Source organism: Pithys albifrons, chromosome 1 (genome assembly GCF_047495875.1).
Source record: "Pithys albifrons albifrons isolate INPA30051 chromosome 1, PitAlb_v1, whole genome shotgun sequence".
NCBI lineage: Eukaryota > Metazoa > Chordata > Aves > Passeriformes > Thamnophilidae > Pithys > Pithys albifrons.
The window spans coordinates 102,266,602-102,279,857 of NC_092458.1; the positions used below are offsets into that span (position 1 = coordinate 102,266,602).

A 13,256-nucleotide genomic window follows, 5' to 3' on the forward strand; every position below is an offset into this window, starting at 1 on the left:
GAAACAATATAAGAGATTTAAAGGAAAGCCTCTGGTGCACATTTTTTTAGGATGGGACAACCACAAAAAGTAAATGTAGTATAATTCAGTTGCACTACTGTGTAGCTAATTTACTGTAATTTTTCCTTGTAACTTTGTTCCTATGATGCATTTTCAGTGTTTCTGTCTGTTACTGATCCATTAACTTTTAGCTCTGCTTAAGGATGTTATTCTAAAAATGAAAATTTGTCTGAATTAAAATGAAATTAAGCTCTTAGTGTAAGTTTCTTTGTACTGGCACTGTAGCCTGGACAGTTTTAAGCTTTCCCCAAGAATTACTAATGCAGCCCCCATACCAGGAAAGCTCCATTCCCATGCAAACTGAATAGTCATTCAGTGATTCAGGCGTAACCTTTAAATGTTTGCTACTCTCTGACGTGTAACAGGGAGAAGTTATGCAAACTTCTAGCAAGATGCAATGGTTCTTGTTTCCTCTTTTGGTTCAATTCCCATTTTCCTCTTTCTCTTTTTAGTTTGTTACCTCCTGTACTGCTCCCTTACTTAATTAGTTGCCACTATATAGCCTGATGAACTAGATCCTGAACCTTACTCAAGGGAACAGTATATTTATACATTTCTCTCCTCAGACATCTTGTGACGTCCTTGTGTCTTAAATTTACTTTTCCTCTGACTGTTTACAGTATTTTTGGAATCATAGCATGTAGAGTCCTTATGATAGGAACTTAATGATACCTTGTCTCCTAGAATAGTTTTGCTTCTTGGAAGTTTATTTCCAAAGCAAACATCTGAAAATACTGCAGTCCTCAACCAGTCAGAACAAGGCTGATGTTGTGTTCAAGATTTTTTTTGAGTCATTGCATGCCACTTGTTCCAACATCCTGGATCAGTCTTCAGCTGATTTTTAGTCCCAGGGGCACTATAGAATCATAGAATGGTTTGGGTCTGAAGGGACTTTAAAGATCATTTAGTTCCAAACCCCCTGCCATGGACAGGGACACCTCCCACTAGACCAGGTTGCTCAAGACCCTGTCCAACCTGGCCTTGAACACTTCCAGGGATGGGGCATCCACAACTTCTCTGGACAACCTGTGTTGTGCCGCACCACCCTCACAGTAAGGAATTTCTTCCTAATATCTAAACACACTCTGTCAGTTTAGAGCCATTCCTCCTTGTCTTATCAATGCATCACTACTTTTTAGAGCTACATTTAGAAAGTTCCTCTCCTGCCTTCTAGGAAAGCCCTCTTTTAGACACTGGAAGGTTGCTCTAAGATCTTCCTGTAGCCTTCTCTTCTCCAGGCTGAACAACCCCAGCTCTTTCACCCTGGTCTCACAGAGAAGTGCTCCAGTCCTCTCATCATCTGCATGGCCTCCTCTGGACCCACTCAGGCGGGTCCATGTCCTTCTTGTGTTGGGCCCCAGAGCTGAATGTGGACTGCAGATGGAGTAAAGGGACAGAATCCCCTCCCTCTGCCTGCAGCCTATGCTCCTTTTGATGCAGCCCAGGATACATTTGGCTTCCTGGGCAGGGCTTCTCTCAGTCCACTGCTTGCCCATCCTGTATTGATGTTTGAGATTGCCCAAATCTAGGTGCAGCATCCACACTTGGCTCTGTTGAACTTGAGGTTTGCATGGGCCTGCCTCTCAAGCCTGTCTAGACCCACTGGATGCCATCCCTTCCCTCTAGAGCATCAACTACATCACTGAGCTTGTAGTCACTTTTCTGAGAGTGCACTCAATCCTTCTTCTCAGGTCCCCAACAAAGATGTTAAATAATAATGCTTTATGTACTCCCTGCATCCCACCATCTCTACTGCTGTGTGTGGAAGGTTGTTTCCTTCCTTAAAACTGTCAGGCTAGTAGGATTGCCCCCCTCAGTTACAGTCAGGGCTCTTTGGAGAGGTTTAACGATGGTATTACCAGAAAAAAGGTCAATCCTTAATGTGAACAAAAGCCCTTGACAAAGGTAGATGCCTTATTGGCATGACTTTGACCTTCTCAGTAAGTCAACTTTCAGGCAATCACCTCTGCTTGTCTGGTTGCTGTAACCCAAATGTCTGCCATAAATCCTTCTCTTGCAGATATGCTTCTGTGCTCTTGTGTGAAAAATGGGAGTGACTTCTGCTGCTTTCAGTGTAATGAGATTTTTGTACTTAGCATCTCTTGTGAAAATGAATGACGTTTTCCGTACTGCCTCTTTTCTTCTTGTTGTTCCCTACAGCCCAGTTTCAAAGAGTCACTAAGTCCTGAGTTCTGAAGTAGTTTGTCTTTGAAATGGCTTGCTGCTTAAATCTCTATCAGAAGTTGTCTATTTCTCTGCACAAAGCTACCAACACTTGAAGAGCCATAAATCTGTGTGTCTTTCATAGGTCTGTGCTGTGAACGAGGGAGAATAGGTATATAAGTGCACAGAGGCCAAGTTCAAGCCTTCTTCTGGACACATGTATGTGGGGAATTTTTTCTTCCCTTCTGGCTCTTTGGGTTCCTCTGTAGCTCTGTGTCATATTTCTTAGTGACTCATAATTCTCTAAAGCAATGGTCTTCAGTGAGAGCAGTTTTCTTGGTGGTGGTGTGGCTTTTAAGGCAGCTATATTTCCAGTTGGTTGCCATACACACAGTAATGCTCCCAACCACTGAAGTTTTCTCTTTTGCAAAAAATCGGCACTCAGAACACAACAATCTTGACAAGAATATTGTTTCTGCAAACTGCTGTCTCATTCTGGTTTATTTTCACAAGCCAGTCACTCTCATGTCACCAGAGCTGAACTCTGAAGCCTATAATTTACATCCCTCCCAGCTAGCTGTGTAGGCTGTCAGTTTATCATCCTCCCCTCCAAGCCTTAAAAAGTTTGGAGAAATAAAACAAGCAGAGAGACCTCGTCTGTCACATTACCCACAGTATTGTTAGTAAGGGAGATAAAGATGGCAAGGGAAACATTGTTCTGAAAAAACATCAACTGATCTTTCAGAGTCAAAAAGAGTATTAGGAAGATGTCAGAGACATCTTTTGAAGACACAAAGGGACAAGAAAATCATAAGTTGCTAACTTAGGCCAATACTCAAACTTGAGCCCATCATTGTAGTTTATGACTTGGTTCAATCCTGTAGTTTCTGAATCCTCTATAAGTTCACCTCCTGGCACCAGTGACATGTCAGGTCCTAGAAAGATGCTGCCTATATGCAGGAAGTAAGTTTTCTCCACCCTCACAGTCATATGGCCTGAGCACACCATTTAGAGATGGATGCTTAATGTGCACTGAATACACAGCAACACTGAACATTAATAAGTTTTTGCCAGAACACATCACAGTGCTCTAAATTGTGATGTTGGTTCATGTCATCTAGTCCTGTTTTGTCAGAGAATTAGTAAATCTCCTATGCCAAAGTACTGGAATAGTGGCTGATGGGGGTGACCTGCAACTTCAATGCTCTGTGCATCATGTTCTCTGTCCTCACCTCCTTCCTACAACTCCTTGCAAATGAATTTTCATGTCTCCTTGTAAATTTTGTTTTCCTACTGCCTTAAAGCTTTACTGTGATTTGCACATCAATGAGTATTGTCTGATGAAAAGATAATGTAAATCAGAGAGGTACTTTAGGCTGCCAGTTGAGTAGGTTGGAGTACAGTTCTTGGGACTTAAGTTCCAGCTTACAGTTCCCAGTAAAAGAGTGAGGTGAGATTAAGACACTGATTTCTAAGTATTTAACTTCAGATCTCTGTGGTTATAACTGCTAACCATGCCCCTGATGAAGCCCAAAAGCAGGCAAAACGATTTCTCACTATAAAATTTTCAGCATCACTTTAGCTTCTCAAGAGAGAAGTCTCCATTCTCTTGGCCTGTTATTGAGGCCAGATAAATAATTGCACTGATAGCGAGTTGATCTGTTTTCACCATGACTAATTTATTGCTGTCTTGAGATACACTCCAAGGCTTGGGGTGAAAAGGAAAATGAAAACTTGACAACAAAATCTTGTATGTTGAGTCATTCTAGAGTGCAGGTGTCAGCGTGTTGGGCAATCATTAAGGCTTACAACTTTATATAGAACCGAGAGGGATTACATTTCAAGATGTGGGACTTGTAAAAGTCTTCTTTGAGCCCAGGTTTGTGTGGGATTTTTTCAAGATACAACTCAACCAGGTACCCTGAGGCACCACAAGTACTGTCCATCAAAGAGCCTGATTAGCAATGTCCAGTGTGTGGGAAAACTGGGAAGCCTAAAACAGGAACTAAGTGAAAGAGGCTCAACTTGCAAACATGAGGCACAGCAGGTCTTACTTTTCCTGCCTTTAGTATTGGTCTTGGTAAAATTTCAGTAAGGCATGTGAATTCTGAACTTTTTTTAAAATTCGCTTTTAATATTTCTCTTAAATTCTTTGAAAATGTGTGTTTTATTGAGAAAGGAAGGAAAGGAAATGCACATTGTGAGTAATTGCTTATAGGTTTTTTCTGTCAACTTTGGACATTGTGCTAATCCTGCACATAAACAAGTCATCTATCGGTACGCACTGCATTCAGTGAGAAAAATTGATCCTGTGTAAAATATGTTACCTGAGGAGGTTGCTCTCTAGGTGTGAAATGAGTAAAAGCCCTAGGCAAGACCGCAGGAAGGTTTCAGACATTATGGACAGCAAGAGTAACCATTCCCTGAGTATTTAAATACTGCTCTTTGTTATGGGGGAAGGTGGCTTCTCACATTGCTGATAGACATGGTACTGAAAGTTCTCCTGCATTATTTATCTGTCAGTGTTGTACTTGAGATATATATTCAATTCTTGGAGTGTTGCTAGAACCTCTATTTCTGGACAACTAGGTGGACTAGCACAAATTATGTGTCATTTTTTGATCTGTCCTACTCAAAGGCCAGCAATGCAGCCCAAATAAATCTAAAAAATTTTGTGATGCCCAAAAAAAGGTGACAGAATGAGTTGAAATTCATTCATTTTATCCAAGGTACATAGATAGAAGCAGTTTTCTTTTTGTCTGAAATGAAAAAGGATCAGTGTGTTCACCCATGGAGACGTTCACTTCCCTTGGTCGAGGTCTGTGTTGCTTCACAGCAGAGTTGTGAGGGTTTGGCATGGTGTTGAGACACAGAAGTACCATCTTTGTTTAATTTAATAACAGGATCCTACCTTCACTAAATGTTGCGACCGCTTTTTTTATGGAGATAAAAGGAGGAGAGGAATGTAAAACGATGACTGTTGGAGCCGCAGGGCTTGACTGTGGCTAAGCCCTGAGACAAGAGAGGGTAATAGGAAAGTCACACTCCTTGTTTTGTTCCGTTAGGTCATGAGAGAGTGGGAAGAGGCAGAACGCCAAGCGAAGAACTTACCAAAAGCTGACAAGAAAGCCGTTATCCAGGTAAAGGAAAACGCAACCACAGCCTTTTCAGCTGGGGCCCACTTAAAATGCAAGGGGTGCTGGTCGTGATGTAATTTCAAAACCTACTTTCATGGAGATTTAATGTTATTCTCTGCTCTTATTGCTGTTTTTGCTTCCAGCTGTTAGTGGCTGCTGAGTGTGTCTGTACTTCACAGCCAGACCCTGGAACAGTAGTGTAGGACTTTTGACTGCACAGAGGGATAGAGTTTCACTGGAGTTTAGATATGCCTTCAGTGAGATCTGAAAACTTGGTTCCCATGGGCTCCTATCAAAATTTAAGCCATGATAAACTAATATGAGCTGCAGAACCTAAGCTCAAAGCAGAGATGGAAAATGTGATTAAAGGAAGGGATCACCATCAGTTTTATCTGAAAGAAACCCTCAGCCAAAAATTATTTTATCCAAAATAATACTATAATTCAAAAGTTCTGACAAGCCAGACACTCCTTGAATCCCACTGTCAGATATTATTCAGTACGACTGGAATGATTTCAAGGCACAACTATAAAAAGGAAACATTCAGAACCAGATTGGATCCCACAGCTTTGCTCTCTGTGCATTTTACCAAGTCAGTCTTTTCCTCTGTTGGAGGAAATTTGGGCTCAGTTTTATTTCCTGGTGAATAGTTTGTGTGAAATTATAGTGACTCTGTTCAGGTTGGACATTTTTTTCTCCCTATGTAGGTTTGCTCATGAACTCACATTGATGATGGAGGTGTATACTTGTCAAACTCCACCCTGCTGTAGACACAATTCTCTAGTGCTGAATCTTTGTCTTGGGGCAAACAAAGGATTTCTGAAGATATCAGGAGTATTTTTATTAGATCAATAAAATATGGCCAGGTGGTCATGAATAGAGGGCACTGGAGTTCTCACTGAAGTACAAGGTGTGTTCAGGGCAGAGTTCCTGGGAGCAGACCAGATTGACATGGGGAAAGATTTTGGTGGTTTGAGACAGAGGTGCTCACGTCTGCTGATCTCTGCTGATGTCTTCACTGTTTCTGTTGTGATGGATGTTTTTTTCAGCATTTCCAGGAGCAAGTGGAATCTCTGGAACAAGAAGCAGCAAACGAAAGACAGCAGCTGGTGGAGACTCACATGGCCCGGGTGGAAGCGATGCTGAATGACCGTCGCCGCATTGCTCTGGAGAACTACATCACAGCCCTGCAGACTGTGCCACCCAGGGTAAGTGTGGTACCACAACCTCTGCAGCTGTGCCAAGGTCACTGTGGTTGTCCTGGGGATAAAGGAGGTGTGCCCGGGTGCAGTCCACCTAGGAGCAGGCGTTCCACATGCAAGAGCTACTACAGCAGTGCATCAATGCAGACACAGGCTCCCCCCATACATACCTACAGATGGATAGACACATACTTAAAGATACTTAAGCAAATGATGTGGAAGTGATTTGACTGTCAGAAATTGCAGCTCTTCACGGATCCTGCTGGAGGATGATGAAGTGTCCCTTCAAGTGATGCACAGCAGGATGTCAACATGGAGCTTAAAGATGAGGATGGTTGTGACTTTCTGTTTTGTTTGCTGAACTGTTCAAGTGTTTGGTAAAGGATCTAGTGAGGACTGTTGGATGGTGTGAAGACAGCACACTAGCAATTCAAAGTTGTCTGATTTGGTGGGTGTAAACACTTAATTTCAGAATGAGGATTTGAGGTTTTAATGCTTCCATGTCTCTGATGTTTATGTTCCATACCACAGTAACTGGTCAGTGACTTCCAGAAGAAGAGAATCTGCACACTGGAAAAGCAGTAAAATATTTTATATACCTCTCACCTTGAACATGTCCTAGATGGAAAAAACATTGTTGCGTTGCTGAGTCTTTTAGTGAATTTGGTCTCACAGGGAATTACATCAATATTACTAACTTGGTTAAATTACGTATTTTAAGAGAATTTCCTTCTGCAGAGAAACCTGCATTTTTGGTGAGCATGGAAAAGTGATCATCGTCTTAGTTCTTTATCACCATCATTGAACTTTTTTCTCCACCCTGTGGTGGAAAAGCTCTCTTCTTTTTACTGTGTATGCCAAGTGAAAGGGAAATCTTTTACTTAGGTTAAAGCGTCATGGAGAGACTTCATGGTAGTTGTGTGAAGAGTTAACATGAATTTTGCGGTGTAGTAATCTGTGGAAGATGAAGCTATTCTGTATGGAATTGGCAGAGGATGTTATTTGGCCTGAGTGTGATTGGCTTTTTATAACCTCTGACCACAGTGAGGGTAGTGAAGGGCTTGGGCTCATTAGGGGGCAGATTAGTGAGTTCCAAGCTGGGATGCAGCTTCCTTTAAGAAACTGGAGTCTGCATCTCAGAACTGAGAGTGAGCTGATATGAGAGCATGGACTTGCTGTAGGTCATGTTTGCTCTCTTGCAGTGTGGTTTTGGGCAATTCACCCGAGGTGGGGTGTCACGTTTGGCTTTAAAGCCAAACTTTCCTGCTGTCAAGTTGAGCCTTGTGCAAATGTAATCCTCTCTGAAAAGCATCCCAGTAAAATAATTTGGTTTCAAGCTGTGTGTGGATCAGGCTGACAGCTTGGTTCTGCAGGTATCCAGGGTTGTGGAAGAGGATAATGGGGACCACACATAACAGGAGAATGGCCTCTGTAGCTTCCAAAATCTGCTACTTCATTCCTGGCACAGGAGAACTCAACCTTTTCTATTTATGGAAAGCAGAGGACACAAAATGAACTTCAGCTGCCGAAGTCTAAGGGACAAAAATGTTAACAGTGACTTCGGGACCAGAAGAACTTGCATTTTGGTCTTGTGCTGCTTGTAGTCAGCTCCTAGGACATTAAAATTAATGATACATTTCCTGTGTCAGAGGGAGAGCAGCAGGCCTGAAAGGCTATATCAAAGACCATGGCTTGATACATGACTCCAGTAGAAGTTTTGAAGGTACTGTTTAAAAGACTGAAGTGCATCCTATATTGAGTATATATCCTACAAAAGTTGATAATTCTGAAAGAAGCAGGACGCAAGCACAGAGGTAACATCAGCTGAAGGTGCTACCAAATGGGGACGCATCTCAAAAGTATCAGCAGTGAGCATTGTAAGAAATAGTATCTTTACACAAGTCCTTGGTCAGTCTTGTTGTTGGTTCTGTCCTTGCTTTCGTGTTTTTTGGTTGTGTGCTCTGTTGCTGCTGATAGTTGAGGTGTGTGCCCCAGAAGTGCTGGTCAGGTGTGGGCCAAAACCCATGGAAACACTGACCTTGAATTCAGCAGGAGGATTTGTCTGGTTGTATTGTGAGGATGAAACCTGGGGAGCGATTGATGATAGCTGAATGGCCTAATGAATAATAAAATCCACTCACTGCTTTGCAGGATATGGAGCCAGAAATCCAAATACACTATGAATCCAAACTTTGGCTGCTTTGCCAAAGAGAAAATGGGATTAATGGAAAATTCAGCTCTGATACCCTAGCTGTATTTTGCTTTGGCAGTTTGAACCCCCTTTCAGAGTCTCCTTCAAGTTATGTGGTTTGCTATTAGTATGTTTACTACAAAAGTAGATTCTCAGTATTTAAAGTCATAGAATCTCTTTCTCTAGACTTTTAAGGACAGAATTTGGGTTTAAATTTAAAAATAAGTTAGGCTTTTTTATTGGAAGTGCTGCACATGGCCAGGAGGATTACCCTAAATCTGGTGTGTATGGATGTATATATGTAGATGTGTGTGTGTGTACAAAGAAGTAGTTCCCATGTGCTGTTTAATAACTTGGACCTATTGCCTTGTACTTGAATTTGAACATTTCCCAAGATTTATTGGACTTCTGGCAGATAACTTGAAGCAGCAGGATTTCATTTTACTCTTGAATGTCTAGAAATCCATGACCACTCCTTGCGTGCAGATCAGTTTTCATGTGAGTACAGTGAGTCTGACACTCCTGGTGTTATCAGACTGATCATGGATATGATAAATGGTTCTTCATGAGTGATGAAATCCTGACCCACTGGGACCTCCTCTTTTCTGTATGTGCACAGATCATGTGGTGCTTGTGTTCAAGGGTAGTCAGCTCTTTGGGGGAGCTGAAGAGAAACCTTTTTGTCTAGGAAAGTCCTTGAGCTGTGGACAGAGGGAACCTTGAGGAGAAGTGTCATCACTTACTTCTTTGAAAGAGGCTTTCCTTGCAGGATAGCAGGATATGGAACTAGGGGGATCTTTGGTCTGGGGCAGTGTGGTAGTCAGGATGGTCTTGCCTAGAAAAACAGCTATTTTCAGCATTGTTCTACCTAAAATACAAAAGTCTGAGAATCCTTTATGAACAGCTTCTGCACCAGACCAAAAACTGTAACTGCAGGTTTTTTGCTTGTGTTAAATGGATGATTGCCCAGTGCCAGTGTCAGTGGTTGTGCCTGAGAGAACCACTGTGGGCAGCAAGGGAGGAGGAAGCACACAGAGGGGAAATTGCGTAGCTTTGAGGTCTACGAGAAAATAAATTTGAGCAAACCCAAATATTTGTACTCCGGTTCTCAGAAGCCCTGTCATGCAGGCTGCCCAGAAACTTAAAATTTGATCCTCATCCTTGATTCCTGATCCAGCTTAGCTGTGCTGCTCTACTTTGTTGCCTTTGAAAATGGGGTGCAGCTGTTCAGTATCCAGTGTCAAAATACGGTATTGTTTCATCCTGCTTGATGGGCTTACTACAGAAAAGGAGGATTAGTGGCAGCTGGAAGCAATATGCCTCTAGTTTTAAAAACAGTTGGAAATTTTCCCCTTCATTTTGCAAGTTAAATGGGGGAATTCAAATCCATCATTCTCTGTGAGCAGATTGATTCTGTAATTTGCTTGTATTCCCTCTTTCACGTGCATGTCAAATTTTGGTGGATTTATGTCTCCTTTTCTAATCTTTGTTGGTAAGAGAGACACATTCTCTGTGGGAAGCTGGTGGTGGGGGACAAAGAGAAGCAGAAAAGAAATCCAGCTCCCAGTGATGAAATAAAGGGTTTCAGAGGAGGGAAACATACAGGAAAACTTTGAAAGGTAATTAATTACCCTCCTTACTTTGCAGATAGATTAAAACAAGCATATAATCATTAAAATTAGCTTTAAATACTTCCCTTCTAATTCAGCACTATTTTACTAAAATGTAAATTCTGGCTGAACAGAGCAGGGTCATTAAGATTGACCCTAGCGTGTACATTAATCCATTTGAATTGTTCTTTTTTTTCTCCCTTCAGAATTTTGCCTTCAGAATTTGCCCTGGTACTTTTTGTGCTGTGGGACCACTGTCTGTTCACAGAGAGAGCACAGCATGGGTTGAAACTTGTCAAGTTTGGCTTATTTGGACAGGAAATAGGAATCTGCAGAGGGACCCGTGCTCAGTGCCTCAGTGTTTGGGAAGATCAAACCCTTTCCTGAGTCCAACGAGGTTGCTGTGGAAATATGCAGTTGGAAGGAGGCCAAAGCGCTCCTACTGATCTAGTGATAAAATCCTCCTGTGCAGCAGGAAGGAGCAGTCCAGCTCTAATACTCCACCCTTTAGCTCTACTCCTCCAAATCCATAAACTTCCAGCTGTGGAATTTCTCACGTACATTTAACTTAGTAGGATTTTTGTGAAATAGCATGGATTTCAGCTCTTGTTTTAAACCAAGTCATATTTCAACCAACATGGTCACCTAACTCCATTTTCCGGCACCGTCTGAAGCTTCTATGTGACTAAATCCAGAGTGTTATGTTTTAAACCCTGTCAGATTTGTTGTATCTGGAATTAAAAGAGTGAGCAGAAACAAAATTTGTCTTAATTTGTCCAAGTTCAGTAACTTCACATACTACAAGACACATAATGATACTGAATCAAATACTCTTTTAATTTTGTTTGGCCCCAGGAAAACCCTTTGGAGGAGAGACATAGGGTATCACTGTAGCCATGTGTTTGTGATTTGTAAGGTGACATGTTTGGTTATAAATTTGCTGAAATTATGAGAAGGCATCTTTAACTCCACAGGACAGGTAGCCAGATGGGGGTTTAGTTATGTCTTGCCCATGAGTCTTGAATTCATCCTGTCCAGCCTTTCTTGAATATTTCTAAAATGAGCTACTCCTCGTGTGTGAAACATGACCTGCTAGTTAATAATGTAGCAGGTAAAATATACTGAATATGATACACAAGGTATTCCCAATAGTGAATAAAAAGAAGCAATTGTTGCACGTTGCAGGAGCAGTAATCAGAAAGGACTGCTGATTAATTTTTCTCTAAAGGCAAGATGAAATAACACAATAGAGCATTGTGGACCTTCCTCTCTGATTTAGAGCGAATTTTGATCAAAATGACAGGCCAGCTCAGAATTTCCCATGGAATTTTCATGGCACAGAGCCAGGAAGTTGTATTTTCAATACACAGAAGTGCTCTAATTTTTGTGCGGTTTCTCTGTAGTATTTCAGATTTCAAAGAGGAGAGTCTAAGTTAGAATCTGGCAATGCAAACTATATTTGATGTTTCCATTTTCCAACCTCAGTGAAACTGTGCTGTTTCATCAGTCCCTTAAAATCTGAAATAGTAGCCTAGGATTAGTGTAGAGTTCATTAGGGAGGGCATCTGCATTGTTATGTATTCATATTTATAAGTGTGTGCATATATGTAACTTGATAGAAACCAGGTTTGGGGCATTTTAGATCTCACAGGTGACTCCGTTGTGAGGATGACTTTATCTCAGTGCTGGTGCCACCTGAAATAAAGACATTGGATTTTAGAATAAGTGAGTCTGGAACTTGCCACCAGGTAGCTAAGGACCCATCAGTGTTTTCTATTTCATTTGGCTTGTTCCCTGTGCAGCTGGAAACCTGTTAACCAGCTTCAGAACAGTCTGGTTATGCTTTCAAAGCAGGGGGTTGCAGTCCAGGTCTTTACCTCTTCCCTGGTGCATATAAAGCCACAGAAAGAATTGTCTTCCAAATAAGAGACAGGGCATATTCCCTACAGTTTTAGCTTGAAAATCAGTTTTTAGTGGTGCATTTTCAGCCTGGGCAGTCTCCATAGCCCAAAGACATAGTCTGTGAACCTGTTCACTTTGTACCAAATGTATTGAATGCATGCGAGTTCCAACACACTCGTGAAAACCATATAAAATAATATTTTGACAACATTCTCCAACATAAATAGAATTTTAAACAACTGAAATACCTGCAGACATGAGTACATCTGTTGGACTGTCACAGTAGCTTATAAAAGGGCTACGATCTGTGCTGTTTGAAACTGCCGAGAAAGGGGAGCTTTGAAATGAGTTTCATGGGAGCAAACAGTGTGACAGTGTGTGCTTAAAATAGTTGGAAGCTCATGGTGGTAGCATTCACACTGCTTGGGTTGGCCACTGCACACCTGCACACATGTGTTTGTGTCTATTTTTTCTGCATCTTCCCGAATAGTGAGTATCTGCCATAACACTGTAGATTTAAGCTTCTTGACAACCAGTGCAGGATTTTGGAGTACTCAGTAGCCAGTATTAGTCCTAACTGAACAGCATTGCTAATGAAATAAAGTGCATTCTGAATGTGGTGATGGATCCTGTTGCTTAGGAAGTCGCTGGCCATTTCTGTCACTGCCTAAATCACAGTCATCATCATAATTGGTGACACCCTAATTGCTTTCAGAGGAAGATGATGGGGGCGGGGGCAAAAAGGAAACAAGCCAAGAAAACAGGTACAAACCACTGAAAATAGTGGAATTGCTTCCTGAGACTTAGGTAGCCCCTGGTGGCGGATCCAAGTTAGTTTTCCTATGAGATGTGTTTGATTAAACATACACAGTTTTCCTTGGCAAAAAACACATCAACATTTCAAGTGCTAGACCCAGAATTTTTTAATGAAGTTTGGTGGTTGCTATATTATTTATGAGGAGCAAGAGGTGCCAAGCTGGCCCAGGGATGT

The 13,256-nt window shown here is 41.6% G+C and overlaps 1 protein-coding gene across 5 annotated transcripts in view; it reads left to right on the plus strand.

Moving 5' to 3' along the window:
- The window catches only part of APP (amyloid beta precursor protein), a 208,376-nt gene that overhangs the window by 137,378 nt on the left and 57,742 nt on the right, over positions 1–13,256 (plus strand). For 4 of the 5 annotated variants that reach the window (XM_071562894.1, XM_071562914.1, XM_071562875.1 and 1 more), the window contains 2 exons: positions 5,289–5,363; positions 6,410–6,568. In XM_071562894.1, coding sequence (XP_071418995.1) covers positions 5,289–5,363; positions 6,410–6,568 — 234 coding nt within the window. The remainder of the gene's footprint in view (positions 1–5,288; positions 5,364–6,409; positions 6,569–13,256) is intronic. The other variant, XM_071562884.1, reaches the window with a different exon arrangement.